The 15,937-nt window shown below is 25.6% G+C and overlaps 1 protein-coding gene across 4 annotated transcripts in view; it reads left to right on the top strand.

Moving 5' to 3' along the window:
- The first annotated feature begins 2,084 nt into the window (after positions 1 to 2,084).
- LOC136074922 (uncharacterized) overlaps positions 2,085 to 15,937 on the top strand; it is a 70,645-nt gene continuing 56,792 nt past the window's right edge. For 2 of the 4 annotated variants that reach the window (XM_065787130.1, XM_065787133.1), the window contains exons 1-3: positions 3,127 to 3,265; positions 5,678 to 5,874; positions 5,980 to 6,014. In XM_065787130.1, the coding sequence (XP_065643202.1) occupies positions 3,195 to 3,265; positions 5,678 to 5,874; positions 5,980 to 6,014 (303 nt within the window). In that variant the 5' untranslated portion in view covers positions 3,127 to 3,194. Of the gene's footprint in view, positions 2,202 to 2,858; positions 2,877 to 3,126; positions 3,266 to 5,677; positions 5,875 to 5,979; positions 6,015 to 15,937 lie in introns of those variants that run through there. The other 2 variants (XM_065787131.1, XM_065787132.1) reach the window with 2 other exon arrangements.

Here is a 15,937-nt window from a genome sequence, read left to right as displayed (position 1 = left end):
TTAAATTAATCTACTTTGGGCTAATTCATAGCTTCATCAGCTATGCAAACATTTCATGGGCAAGTACTCAAGCGGCAAAGATTAAAAAAATTTATAGTCTACAAAAACATGCCTGCAGAATCATTTACTCAAAAAATAGGCGTGAACACGCTAAGCCCTTAATGAAAGATATGAAAATGATGAATGTGTTTGAAATTAATATCTACCAGCATTTAATTTTCATGTATCGCTATAATCACAATATCTCTCCTATAAGCTTTAATAACAAGTTTAAAATAAATAAAAATGATAGCTATAATCTTAGAGCGAATATGTCCAACACTTATAAACTGCCTCGGATAATAAACAAATATTCAGAGTACAGCATTCTATATCGAGGTCCAAAAGTATGGAATACTTTTCAAAAAGGATTCAAAGGCACGGTAAATTCGTTAAGTTCCTTCAAGTTTTTAACAAAAAAAGAAATTTTTAAAATATAAGAAATGTTTTTGGTTAATCATACTTTGAATAATTTCTCATAAATCTGTTTTTGTTTTATTTCTACTTTTGTTGGTTGCTTATCAATTTTATTAGCGAATTACGCGTTTTATTACGATATTTTATTGAAATTTTATTACGCATTAACATATTACGATATTTTTTTGAAATCTTGTTATAGGGGCTCTATGAAAAGATTGCGATAACGTACTGTCATCCTCATCTTCTTTGAGCCCCTATCTGTTTTACTTATTTTATTTATTGAAATTTTATATTACGAAGTTGTAAAATCTTATATTATATTAAAACAGAGAAAGAAAAAAAAAAAAAAAAAAAAAAAAAAAAATTTGCAAAATTTTATTGATAAGTAATATTCTAAATAAAGAAATATTCAAGCAATGTCGTATACCAAGCCGCGGTAACTTCTAAAGATCCGCAATTCAAAGATAAAGTTTTTTTTGGCATAAGTGAAACCACTTTTTTTTTTTTGAGTTTTCATTATTTACATGTCGTGATTGACATGTAGTATAAATATATAAACTTGGAAACTGGAAGAAGATCATAACAATCTTGTCGCCAGAATCATATAAAAATTATAAAGTAAATACAATATAAAATAATACAAGTAGTTTATAACAAAATAACAATCCAAAACGTTTGAAATAATAAATGGTTAAAACAATATCTCAAAAATATTTCAATACTTTCTGCTTTTAAAACAAGTTAAAGAATATTATAATTTCAATATCCATTGAAATTATAATATTCTTTAACTTGTTTTAAATAAAAAGAGATCGATTAATCAAAACTAAGCTGGATAATTTTATTCCAGAGATATGGTGCTCGATAATCTATACAAAATTGGTAAAACTTTGTTTGACAAAAGGGTTCTCTTTAATAGTTTTTATTTCGCAAACTATATTTATTCTTTACATTAAAGGTAAATAGATATTTAAACACATGTATTAAAGGGTTGTTCATACAACAAAACGTAAAACATAAAGTATTATACAAGTTGAGTTCAAAAACGTTTAATACATTCATATCTTTGAATAGAGGTTTCGTATTTGAAAAACGATTTAAAAAATATATTATTCGCATTGCATGTTTCTGATGGCGGTAAAGACATAGCAATTAACTATTACCTGTACTTCCCCAGGCATTATTTGCATAGTTTATATAGCTATGAATAAATGAGTAGTATAGTTGTTTTAAATTATTTTTATTTAAATAATTTCTGGCCTTATAGAAGATTCCAATACTTTTTGCAACTTTTGTTGATATATAGTCATTAAAGTTAAGATATGTCAACCATCTTTAATCTTTCAATGCACCTAAGTATAAAAATGACACTAAACTTTCCAAAGAGATATGGAAGCTAATATCGAAAAATATAAACCTGTTGTTTATATTTTTTTTGTAAACGTCTTTTTGTTTTGTATTGATATTGTAACGTCAGAACTCGTTCCACCATAATTTTAATTTGTAAATTTCAAACGGTTTTTAAGTGACGAAAAACACAATAGCTGTTAATTGCCGAAAGGCATGAAACTCAGAGTTCCATCAAAAGTTGTTTTTATATATGAATTAAAACAATATATTAAAAAATGCATAAAAAAGTTAGCTGTGTTATTTTACCTTTCTCAATATCTCGTTCAAAATAAATCATGTTACAAAAATGTAAAAATCAAAATAATAAAATGTTGTGACAACATATAGATGACGTAAGTGAAAATGATTTTGTTGCTTTTAACACTGTCATGAAACAGTTGGTACGCGTTTATCACGTGTAGTAATATTAATTTTTATAAAATACACAAGTAACATGTATTGTAATTTGTTTTTATAAATATATTTCAATATATATATATACATATATATATATATATGTATATATATATATATATATATATATATATATATATATATATATATATATTTAATACTAGAACAGATTAGCTTTAATTTCGTATGGATTTGGTTGTAGTACACAACTGTTTTAATCTTTAGAATTTATTAAAAATTCTAACGTGCTAGCTGCATTAAGTTTATACCAAAGAAACGCCGACAGTTTTTTCTATTCTTTTTTTGTTGAAACCAATTTTTCACACTGATTTTGATGTAACGAATTTTATATATCTTACCTTATAACGCTAATCACAATAGATCAACGAAATATCGATTAATTTATAATAATGTAATATATATATGTATATATATATACATATTTATAATTTTTTTGCTGACTAAAAACTAAAGGAAAAAAAAGGATCTCGTTAGCTGACATTTACCGACTGCCAACTATAGATCCAATATCGCCGACTCTAGTGTCCATTATGCCCACCAGTATTAATAGACTTTGCATTTACATCTCTAATTGGGGATGCTACTTTCTAACGGTAAGAAATAACTTTTTTAAAGACGAAATAAGATTAAGGGAAAAGAAAAAAGTAATACGTTAAACGAAAAATAATTCAATAAAATGGGAAAAGAAAAAAAATTTTAAAAGAAGAAAAGAAAAGAAAATCTTTATATATATATGTGTATATATATAAGTATATATATATATATATATATATATATATATATATATATATATATATATATATATATATATATATATATATATATATATATATATATAGTTATTGAATTACATTTTAGCTAAAAGCATTGCTGCTTTTGTTAAATCTAACATATTAAACTATAATAAAAGCATGCTGGAAATAAAGTTGCCTGACTCTGTTGGACCAACTGTTCAAACAAGTTTTTTTGTAACAGCATTCAAGTAATATTAATGTTTATCTATAGGTTTTTCTTTGTGTCTCCTTCAAGTGTAAAAACTTTACTTTATTTTATTTATTTAAAATTTTACTGGGCTCTTTAATATTGAGATTACATTTTTGATTATTCGCAACTTGACTTCAATGTATCATTGGAAACAATTATCTCTTTTTGTATATAGTCCTAATCAAGTTAAAAAAGAATTCGGTCTTATTCTTGTAGGTTATGAGGTAGCTTACTGCAATGTAAATAAGGTCTTTTTAATTGGAATAACACAAAACAGTGTAAACCGGAAGATTTATACTGAGAGCGGTCAATATTGATGTAAATAATGTTACGGAAACAAATTGCGTAGTTGGACTCTTTTTTTATTTTCATAGTCTATGGTTAGAATTTCCTAATTTTATTGACGCTTTCACAAGCACTATCCACGGGCTTACGCAGAATTTTTTGATGTTTTATAGATAATACTTTTAGGTATTGCGAAAACTCCAAAATATTTTGCACGTTTATGTCAATGTTAAACAAAAATGTTTTGCAAAAATGTCTGATGATTAGAGCCTTGGAACAAAAATGTCCCAATGGTTTTTAGCAACAACCTCAAATATGAAGAGTATTGAGTTTGTTCAATGTTTAAGTTAACTTTTTATGCTTAATTTAAATTCATTTACAAGTTTTATATTTCATTCAATGTTTGTTTAGTCACCGATAACTATGACTATTTGAATTTTCCATCCTCTCCAAAGTTTTACATAGTCTTTTGAACACTAAAATTTATGACACAAAGTGTAAAAACTTTCGATGAATGTATAGTTAGTATGAAATAAAAAATTTAAAAATTTTATGAAGTCATTGCCCTCACATTTGTGTAAAGTCTTCACAGCCTTTGGGGTTTCTTTGTTCCCTAGCTCTGTTAATTGCAATATTTTTTTAAATATTTTTATTTAATGAAAGCATTTATCTACTTCTTTTGCAAAGTTTTTATAGTTGATACAAAAGTACGATTGCAAGCAAAATATGTAAAATTGATCTTTACTTTTAATTTTTGAAGTACTTTTTGAGTTAAAAGAAAAAGACTTGGAACAAAGTACAATGTTTTAATCTATGTGTCTCTTTTTTTTTGCACATATGAAGGTTGGATGGAAATTTATAAAATTTAGTATTTGGTTGTTTTAGGCAACGTCTCCTGAGTTTTAAATTATTTACACACTTTTAATTATATATTTATATATATATATATATATATATATATATATATATATATATATATATATGTGTGTGTATATATATATATATATACATATATATATATATATATATATATATATATATATATATATATATATATATATATATATATATATATATATATATATCTATATATATATATATATATATATATATATATATATATATATATATATATATATATATATATATATATAAGTACATACGTCATTAGTAAGTTACGGTCTATCATTTATTCAAACTGTTATTTTTCTCGCACTCGGATAACATATTAAAATTAAACAAGCAAATTCCTTAATAACATAAAAAAAGGTTTTAAATAATTCAGAGCGTTACAAGTTTTTCTTACGTAAATACCTCATTAAAGTATTAAAATTTTATTAATTACTTGTTTAAAATTGCTTTAATAAAAATCTAATTTTACAATCATGTTAAAGTAATCAAAACTTTAAAGTGCTCTAAATGTTGTGCTTTGTGTACTTTCCTCCTTAACCAGACATACTTTTGTCAATACATTGACGAAACATGGCGTAGCTGCAAAAAATGTATACGTTTTTAAATGGGAGGAAGGGACGGGTAAAAATCAAATAATGACAGTAATAATTTAATACAAGATTTTTACTAGTTAAAAACTTTTTAAATAAGATTTTTAATTGAGAGTGAACAGTATTTTGAGCAAAAAAAAAGTCTCGAAGCCTCAAAACAGAATTTATTCAAGTGAAAAAAATCTGTCTGCATATGATATGGCTAAAAAAAAGACCATTTTTTATTCTGTTGTAAATAATGATTTTATTTTAGAAAAAAATTTTTCAAGATGTTGCTTGTCAGAAATAGTTTGATTCAAGTCGATATTAAAATAAAACTTGCTTAAAAATTTGATGATTATTAGAGAATATCGGGATATCCGAATACTCATTAATAATCACCAAGTGTTAACGTTTTATTTTGATATCGACTGAAATATGCGGATATAAAGATAAAAGGATTAAAAAAATGTGTTTATAATTCTCACTTTAATTTTTTGTGATAAATGAAATTTTTAGCTATATATTCAGAATATAAACTTTTAAATCGATTGACGATTTAATTGCTTATTAAACATATACATGTATATGTGTGTCTGTGTGTGTGTATACTTTAACTTTTTTTGTATCATATAATTATTAAGGTCAACCATGCTGATATTTACCTTATTTTTGATAACCTGGAAATTTTCCAAAACCAACACTTGTGATGAAGAGATTATTGTAGATAAAAGTTATCCTATAAACAATTGTCGTAGATTACAGAATGACACCAACATACAAATTGCAGCCAAGGAACTTTTTAAATTGATGGATGTAAATCCATTAGTATGTCCAAATGGTACGTAATGTAGATTTTTTAAAAAAGGGTTTCAATTTTTATTACCAGACTTGTCAACTTAATAAAAATAAACTAACCATGTACTTTCTCTTTTCTATATAATAGATCAGATAAAAGACTACAAAATGATGATCAAAAAGGTATGTTTCAGTACTTTATTTATAACTCTAACGAACATCATCACGTTTGTAGAAAAATTTAAACAGTAGTTTAGTTTATCTTTTTTCTAATTATTTTTAATAGCAATATAATACGTTTAAGCTTATGAGCAATATAACTTTAAAATGTTCGGAATTTTTATACAGCAGTATTATAGCAATAAGGACTAGTAATGCAGATCATGGTAGGGCTATGTGTCTAACTCTTTTCTTTTTTGAATTATATTTTAATTATATGACCTAATAAATAATTCACGTAAAAATTTGATGGAAAAGAGAATAATTCACGTCAAAATTTGATGAAAAGATAAAAAAAAAAGTACATTATCTTCTTAATAAAAACAATGACTTATTAACAAGCTTATTTCTCGTAAAGTTTTTAAAGATAATATACTTTATACATATTTAAAATATATTCTAAGTAACTTTTTAATTTAAAGTTTTTATTTTCATAAAAAGATTTAATTAGTAGTAACCAGTAAAGCGGTTTGATTTTAAAAACTAATTAAAAAAAAAAAAACTTTGAAAATACTTAACAACAAATGGTTTTAATTTAAGTAACAATTATATAAAAAAAATGGCTTCATAGAGTACAATATGTTTTGTAGAATACAAAATGCTTCAATACTCTAGCGATACTAGAAAAAAATTTGTACTTTTCCGAACACTAAACGACATCCTTCTACCTGCAGTTTTAAAAACACATCAAATCAAAGCTCTTACTTTGCTACTTACCCAGGTAGCAAGCTTACATTGGCCCAACGTTGTGTACAACATTGGCCCAATTTTGTATGCAACGTTTACCCGACGTTGGTCGAACGTTGTATTCAACATTGACCTTACGTAATATACAACATTGGTTCAATATCGTATGCAACATTGGGCCAATAATGTAAAAAAATTAGAAAATTTTTATTAGAAATTAGTTATATGCTGAATTTCAGCAACAAATGTTGTATATCAGCTTAACAATTTATGCAACATTAGATCGTTGTTACAAATAGATAATTTGCATGTCTATATTATAACTTATAGAGAAATGAAAACAAAGTGTAGAACACAAGTATAAAAATTTATTTATTTAATTTACACAATTTCTCCGTTAAATATACATATTGCAAACACCAAACATAAACCAAAAACTAACATATTGAGTTTTAATATGATATTTGGTGTCCAACGACTGTCATCTTTTCTTCCACCATCTCTATCACATGCCTCCATAAGCCATGTTTATTTGAACTTACAGCTTTTGCAAAAAAATTAGTAGTTTATTTAATTATGCACCAAAGAAACATGACAAATTAAAAGAAATTGTGTAATGAAAAATTTACCAATAGCGACATATACAATCAACATTTTTCATATTTCAATTTCTTGTCATCTTCCTGCATAGTTTATTTTTACAGCTACGCCATTTTAAAAAATTATTCTGAGTAACTAAAATGTACAATCTCCTTCGTTTTTAACTCCAATTTCTCCCAAATAATTAACCTGCGAAAATATACAACCTTCCAATAATTAAAATTACTTTTGCTTTGACTTAAATTAATATATAATCTTATTAACCTTAAAAAACCTTCAAAGAGTATTTTCTTTAAAGTACATAATTTGTACAAAGATATCATACGAAATCCATAAATGAATCATAAAAAAATAGTTAAAGCAATTTTTTTTATTTATATTTTATTATTTTTATTAATATATATATATTACTATAAGAACATAAGTAATAATAAAGCTTTGTAAAATAATATTATCAATATAAATATTGTATTACCTTAGTCTATTAGATAAATTTAAATAAACGTTTATGTAATGAATAATAATGAACCGTCGGCAACTGTTAAAACTTTAAACTCATATAAATATTATGTTTTCTTTCCTAAGAGTTGCATTTAAATGGATTTCAAAGTTGGTGTAAGCTAAGATAAGTTGATTATTGCACAATAAAATGTTCACTAACACTCTGAGTTTTTGACTTTAATACGTGACCAATCTGACCAAAACCAGTCACATGTATAAAAATTTAAGTTTTGAGTTTGATGCATATTTAAAAAAGTATAATATTCGGCTTTAAAATGATGCAAAAAATATTGCTCTAGCTTGACCCTAGCCAAAGTTATGAGCAAAAATGTAACATCTATATTAAAATTTTATAACGGAAAAAAACGCGTTTAAATGTCATATAAAAAGCCTCACAAAAATCACCAAATTAACCATCAAAAAATTATTTTTTATTAAAAGTTAAGTTTGAATAGCAAAGAAAAGTTAATTATGTAAACAATTATGCAAAAAAATAAATAATGATAAAAATTGAATTATTGAGACGTTTTGATGGTTTTCTTAATATAACATAACGCGACATCCGACTGGTTTTGGTCAGATGCATCACATATATCTATTTATTTAACCATAAAATTTACAAAAAACTACAAATTATTTATAAATTTTACAAAATTAGGTTCGGTGACACTCGTTTGGTTAAAAACTAGTCATTGGAGTGACAGCTTAATATAATATACAATTAAAGCAAAAAAAAAATAATATAGTGACCAAAATAAAATAAAACAAAATTAAAAAAAAAGGATATATTTAAAAAAGCATGACAAATAACACAAAAAATAGAAAAAGTGAAAAAACTGACATAAGAGATAACGAATGAATAAGATGACGCAACCATTCACGATCAGAAGGATCATAAAAAATAAAAAGAAAACGAAAGAAAGTTTTTAAACATTATGATGAAACAAAAAATAAGAAATAATTTGAATAATAGCAGCAAACATAAAGAACAACAATAATAAAAATATTTAGCAACAAGACTACAAAAAATATACACGTCATCATAAACAATGCCTAAATGTACACGTCAATATAAACAATACACAAAATTACACAACAGTATATACAAAACATAGAAATACACGATATTATAAACAATTCAAAGAACATAAATTAATAAAACTTAAAAAATGTTTCTTATTTTCGAATTTTTCACATACATTTTTACTCTTTCAACTTAGTTCTTCTGGTTATTTATTGTTTTTCTTTAATTTTTATTCTATAATATTATCATTAGTTTAACTTTTTCAATTTTTATTTCTTTTTCTGTTTTCTCTTTTACATATTTTTCATCTTTTCACCATTAAAAAATGCTTCCTCCTTTTGCGTTGTCATTGGAAAGTGTGACATCGCAAATAGTATATATTTAGTTAAAGCAAAGAATAAAGATATACAATTATCAAAGAAAAAGACTTTCGAATTAAAACTTTGTTCATTCTGTAAATTCTCAAGGATTTAAAAGCTATTCCTTTGGAGAGACTATGGGTTTAAACTTGTACAAATTACAAGAGTGTCAATGCACTTTTAACACGCTTCCTTACAATTATTAAATTATTACTCTCACTTTTAACACTGTTGATTTGTCAACAGCATTTGCCTTTTAATTGTCTTTATATTCTTGATATTGTCTTGATATCTTCTTGATATTGTCCATCAAGAGCAGCTTGTCGGGTTGGACGTTTAATAATTGACCTGAGCGCCGCATCATTTCGTTTAATTTTGGATTCAACTTCGCAGACATTTCTTTTCAAATTAGCATCTTTATCTTTGTTAACTTGATCAACATTGATCTCCGGAGGAATTAATTTTTAGATAGGTCGGAAACATTTCTTGGTTGTTCCTTTATTCAATATACCCTTTAATTTCACTCCACGAATTGCTTTGTCCAATCCTTCAATAACCTCCACAACTCTTACCATTCTCCACTGACTTCGGGATGCCAAATCTTTTCTATTAATTAATACAACATCATTCACTTTTAGTATCTTTTTTTGTTTATTATCATTAAACTTATTATATAAATGTTGCTGTTTTAATTCATTCAGACAAATCTTACTAAAACGCTTTTGATAATCATAAATTAAGTTTCTTAAGTCGATCGCACGTTTCTTGATATCACCCAATTCATAATATAAACTTGTGTCCACATTATTTCTTAATATATTTCGTCCATATATTAAGTGAAAAGGAGTAAGCGCTTCTTCTAATAATTTGATTATTACCTTTATTTTTACATTGATAATTTAGATCGTAGCACAATGTTATAAGTACGTTATTTAAATGTTAATGCATATTTTGTTACTTAAAAAAAAATCTAACATTAAGTCACAAGAACCTTTTGAAATTGACTTCTTATGAGGTAACCTTCAAAGATTCTAAAAAGATTAATAAATATAGCCTATTTTGGTTATTTTTGTAACTTAAAAAAATGGAAAATGTATCAAATAATGTATCAAAATCTTTCTTTATTTTATAAAATTATACCATTTTTAAAAAAAAGTATACAAGTTTTTCAAAATATGCCAATAAATATAATCCGCAACTACATTGGCCGAATATTGGCCATGCCGTTTGTGTAAGAACATATTTTATAGTAAAATATTGAGCTGATACTGCATAGGCCAAATGTTGGCCCAACATAATACAATATTTGCGAAATTCAGATTTAGATAATTGAAATATCACGCCGGAAAAGAACATGGTTAAATGTTGGCTTAATGTAGTGCGATATTACGCCGAAAAAAAACATTGGCTAAATGTTGACCTAACGGAATAAGTTTGCCAATGTTAAAACTTACGTTGGGCCAATGTAAGCTTGCTGTCTGGGTAAATAGATTAGCTTTACATAACTGAAAATAAATTTCTGTACTAATAAATAAGATACTTATTCATCAAAATTTATGCATCAATAAAACTTAAAACTTATTGTTTATGCATAAAACATTGTTTATGCATAAAAACTGTTAATTAGATATTTTATGCATAAAGTCCATGCATTTACAAAACTTAAAATTTATTGCTAACTTGAATTTTATCAACTCATAACTTTTGAAAAAACAAAATTATTTTAGCATTTATTTGTTACCAATGAAAAATTTGATAAAAACTTTTAATAAAAATCAATATTATCTATTTAAGTAGTTTTAAAACGATTCACTCTAGAAATTTAGAAAAAAGTTTAGAGAACATTTTTAGAATCGCAATAAAAAAACTACATATAATTCTATTAAAATTTATGTTCACCTTTTTTTAGACGTTTCTATAAAACATTTAATTCAAATTATTTATTTACAATCACTTCTATACAGAGGGTCTATAGATTAGCATAGAAAATAAGAACACTAAAACTCTTGAAAATATAGAATATAAAATAGCCAAGAAAGTATAAAATATAACATAGCCTAGAAAGTAATAAAATACAAAGCTTAAAATTAAGCAATCAAGATAAAGTTAACAAATGTTTAATTTTATCTTGATTGCGACTTGCATTTCCTTTGACAATAGCTCCAGTAACTGACTGGCACAAACTATTATTAGTTTCTTTCAGGGTTCTTTCAGAGTATTAGTTTCTTTTATTTAATAAAGAAACTTTAATTCTATAAATAGTTTTAAATAACGTCATCAATATATTCATTTGATGTAAAAACAAACTCAAGTTTTGTTTGAAATAAAATAAATATCCCATCTAAACGTTTTTGCATGCAAAATATTTGAGTGACGGGTAAAACTGGCATTCAGAACAATTCTTTTTCCAAAATATTCTGTTGACAGTTGCTCACAGTTCTTTTTTTTAATTTTTTTTTTTTTTTTTTTTTTAATCTTTTTAATGTATTATTATTTTATATTGCATTAGGGGTCGTCCGTAAATTACGTCACGCTTAGGGGAGGAGGGAAGGAAATTGGCGAATTTGTGACGATTTGATTTGAAGTTCAGATAATTATAGATATTATTATATTTAAAATCGTTTTGCATTTTGTAAAATTTTGCAACCCCTCTCCCTCTTCTTTGAAAAACTTGAAAATATTTTGTGAATGGATAAGAAAGAGATCATAACAGCAAGAAATCCAATAAGAATTTAATTCATTTGATAATTTAATTGTAAAATTAAAATCTCAACTTTAAGATTTCTTTTATTTAAATAGAAACATGTGTTTCTGAAATATAACTACGTCATTCCACCCGATGTTATTCACCAAATTTCTAAAAACATAAAAATTAGCACAAATTAAATTTAAGCCAAATAAATTTAAACTAAATTTATTAATATATATAACAAACTAATATAATTAACTACTTAATTATAATATTTAAATAATTAAACAATTAAATAAATAAATAAAAAGTTTAAAAAAATAAACAAAATAGTTTAACAGATTTAACATTTAAACACAAATTTAAATTAAACAACTATATTCTACTGTTTTTTAGAAATATTGCTAGCTAAAATATTTCAAATAGTAATGTACATGTTAATGTACAAATAATGATTTATATTACAAATAGTACATAAAGTTGCATAGAACTCACATATTGTATTGAAAAATACTCTAGTTTAAATACTAATACCTAAAAATTCTACAGCATTACATTTATTAGTCTATAATATTCATTGAGCATTATTCAACGGATATTACCCAAATATTAATTATAATATTTGGTTGATATCCGTTAAAGTAAACTGTAAATCCGCAAAATTATTTCAAGTTCTTTTGTTTTATATGCAACCTTTCTTCGGTCATATCTTTTAAAAATATTTTTAAAAAATTAAATATAAAAGTTTAAATGAGTTTCAAGCCATTCAATAACATTAATTTAACTTATCAAGACTTTAATCAACGCTGCTAATGTTTTTCTAGGTTATCTTTTCCTTCCATAAGTGTAAGTAAAAAGTTTTTCTATAAAAGTGATCACAATTTGTAAAGCATGTATTTAGCTTACATGCTTAAATCTTGTAAAGCTTTAGGTTATGAATATTTATTGGCAATACTGTAAAACATTTTCTAGTGATGCACGTTGGAGGTAATGAATGCTCTGTACATTCGTTACCTCCAATGTACCAGTACGGTACACACTTTATTAGTTTTGTGAATATTAAAAGAAATATTTTTAAAAAGGTAATTCATTAGAAGTTTATGAAACAGAACGTATGCAAAATTTTGTACAGAATTCTTGTTCAAGTGAAGAGTTCATCCATTTATCTACTTGATAACCCTGAGTGCCATATATTGATACCAACAATCTAGCTTGTAAAATAAAATGGGATTACAACGGTGAAATTTATCCACAAATGATTCACAAAGTAGAGCCCTCATATAAAAGGCGTATTTGGCCTAATTAGGACTTATTATATAAATAGAACAAAGTATTAGATATTAGGAGTAGGTAATGTTAGGAAACCATTTACAATTTGTGATATGTTAGAAGTTTTTACACAAACTTTTCCACTAAGTAAGTGTACACAGTTTTCAAGTAAGTGGCTTTTTTCCACTAAATGATGACATTTTTAAAGATTACGAGTTCCTGGTATCCACTGGAACAGATTGACTGCTGCCTGTATTGAAAGACCAGCCGGAAAATCGAAGTAATAATATCAAAGCTAATTTGGGCAGGCCTGTGCGCTCAACTTATAATGGGGTGACCAACTCCAGCCCTGTTTCTTTTGCAAACTAAATAAGCACTAATATTATGTTTTCTGAAGCAGTTCTACCCTACTGAAAAGCTTAACCAAAGAACAAAACTAAAAAAGGTGGCCCTAAGTAAAAATCATACATTTTCTTTTCCAGTCCCAGTAAAACTTTAAATTAAAAAAAAAGCTGAGAACAAAAAATCCTAAAACGAACAGGAAGACAAAAATAAAAACAAAGTACCAGTTTATGTTTTGAAAAAGGTTCAGCTTTGACTCGGAGCTTATTCCAAATCAGAAGAAAAATCCAAGAAAATTTTTCATGAAAAGTCTACTCAGTTTTGACTTTAAAGTTTTGAAGATCCAGATTTTAAAAAAATACAACGGGTAGTTTTAATCTAGACACAAAGACAAGAGAAATGTGCTGTGAGCACTTTGCAGCAGAGATACAAAAAGTTGCTAAAGTATTTTTAAAAGTTCAGTTTTTAATAAAAGAAATGAATTCTTAAATATTGACTCTGTCAAAAAACTATCGTTTAACATTAACTTTCCCTGCCTAAATGTTGAATGTCGAATCATAATTACTATGATATATATATATATATATATATATATATATATATATATATATATATATATATATATACATATATATATATATATATATATATATATATATGTACATATATATATATATATATTTATATATATATATATATATATATATATATATATATATATATATATATATATTTATATATATATGAATGCATAGTGACATAATGTTACTAGACATAGTGACATGTTACTGTTTTCTTAACAAATTTTAATATAAGCGTTTATTATTATTGTTTTTTTTAATAAACCGTACTATCTATTACGTATGTTTTCATTTTTAATACGCTTAATACTTCTAAACTTAAATTAGTTATATTTTATATTTGCTTAATTTACTCTCATAGTAAACAATATACCAAACTTGCTTCATGCCAAGTACTTAATCAGTTAAAACAATAATAAATCCAAAACACACTTTATATGGCTTCGAAGTACACAAACTTTAGTGTACCTCAGCTGAAGTGTAAGTTCTTTGTTAAAAGTTGTGTGTGGGTATTTAAAATAATGTATAGACTACCTAAAATCATTAAGTTACGAAAAAAAAATTTATCTCAAGTTTTCTTTACATTTATCTCAAAAATTAAAAAAACCTCTGAGGTACTTGCTCCTAGAACAATATTACATTGAGGGGCGGATGCAATAGGAGGTAGGGGTGGAACTTTCATAACTAGAATACAAAATTATGTTTATTGTTATTTTAAATGAAATGGGTTTATTACAGTTATAAATGACATTTTATTTTATTATTTCCAATGACCACTAGGGTTGACTAGTGCAATGACCAGGGTAAAGAGGGCTTGCAGTTTAGACGACTATTTTTTTAAAAGAATTAAAATTCTACAAATAAAGGAACATGCTGGTTGTATCGCTTTGTCTTAATCCTCAGCGTCGTTACGCAAACAATGTAATTGCCCATTAATTGGTGGGGCTGAAAATAATCTAACTAAAATTAAACTTGGTCGTCTTTTTCCTGATCCTGAACTGAGTATGGAATCTGTGAATTCCAAAAGTAAAACCAACATAGCCTGTGAAATTAATAAAGAAGATATACTATCTGCGACAACAGATGACAGCTGTTTGCCTATAGACAATATTGAAATGCATTTGATTTCCTGGTCTAAATTAAAATATTTATATACTGTGCGTTCAAAGAAGAAAAAGAACATTATATGCTTTTTGCCGGAGAAACATATACCTAAATTTCAATGGATAATGATTTCAGAATGTTTTTATAGAATTTTTTTGTAAGTATTGTTTTCTTTTTTCGAAAATTGGGGGAATACACAGTCAATTACCGTTATTCAAGCAAATTACTTAAATTCTGACTCTATTTTATAGATTCTATAAACTAGAATCTATAAAATTTCTTGTTTATCAGAATATTACTTTCTGAGATCATCGCGATGATGGGTCAATTGTTGAAATTAATGAAAACTCTTCAGTTATTAATGATGAAAATAAGGAATTTTCGTAAGTCGCTTTGATTTTGAGTGGGCATTGGGAACAATATTTTAAAAAATTACTTCAATAACTGTAACTCTAAAGCAATGTATTGCTCTCAAAGGACAGTCGTACATAGGTATATTTATGTTAATTACTGTGAGTTTCAAGAAGATTTTATTGGTTTTGTAAACAGCCATACTGAAAATTATTCTGACTTTACGTATGAACTTGTGTTAATTGGAGAATTGCTTGCAAACATAATTGCAAACCCATTAAAAAAACTTGTCTTAAATCTAAAGGAATGTGTTGGTAAAGGCTTCAATGGTTAAAGCGTCATCCTAAGTGATAACAACTGAGTCGCGAAATCACAGAAAG

This window comes from Hydra vulgaris, chromosome 01 (genome assembly GCF_038396675.1).
Source record: "Hydra vulgaris chromosome 01, alternate assembly HydraT2T_AEP".
NCBI lineage: Eukaryota > Metazoa > Cnidaria > Hydrozoa > Anthoathecata > Hydridae > Hydra > Hydra vulgaris.
This window is presented reverse-complemented; position numbering and strand designations above follow the sequence as displayed.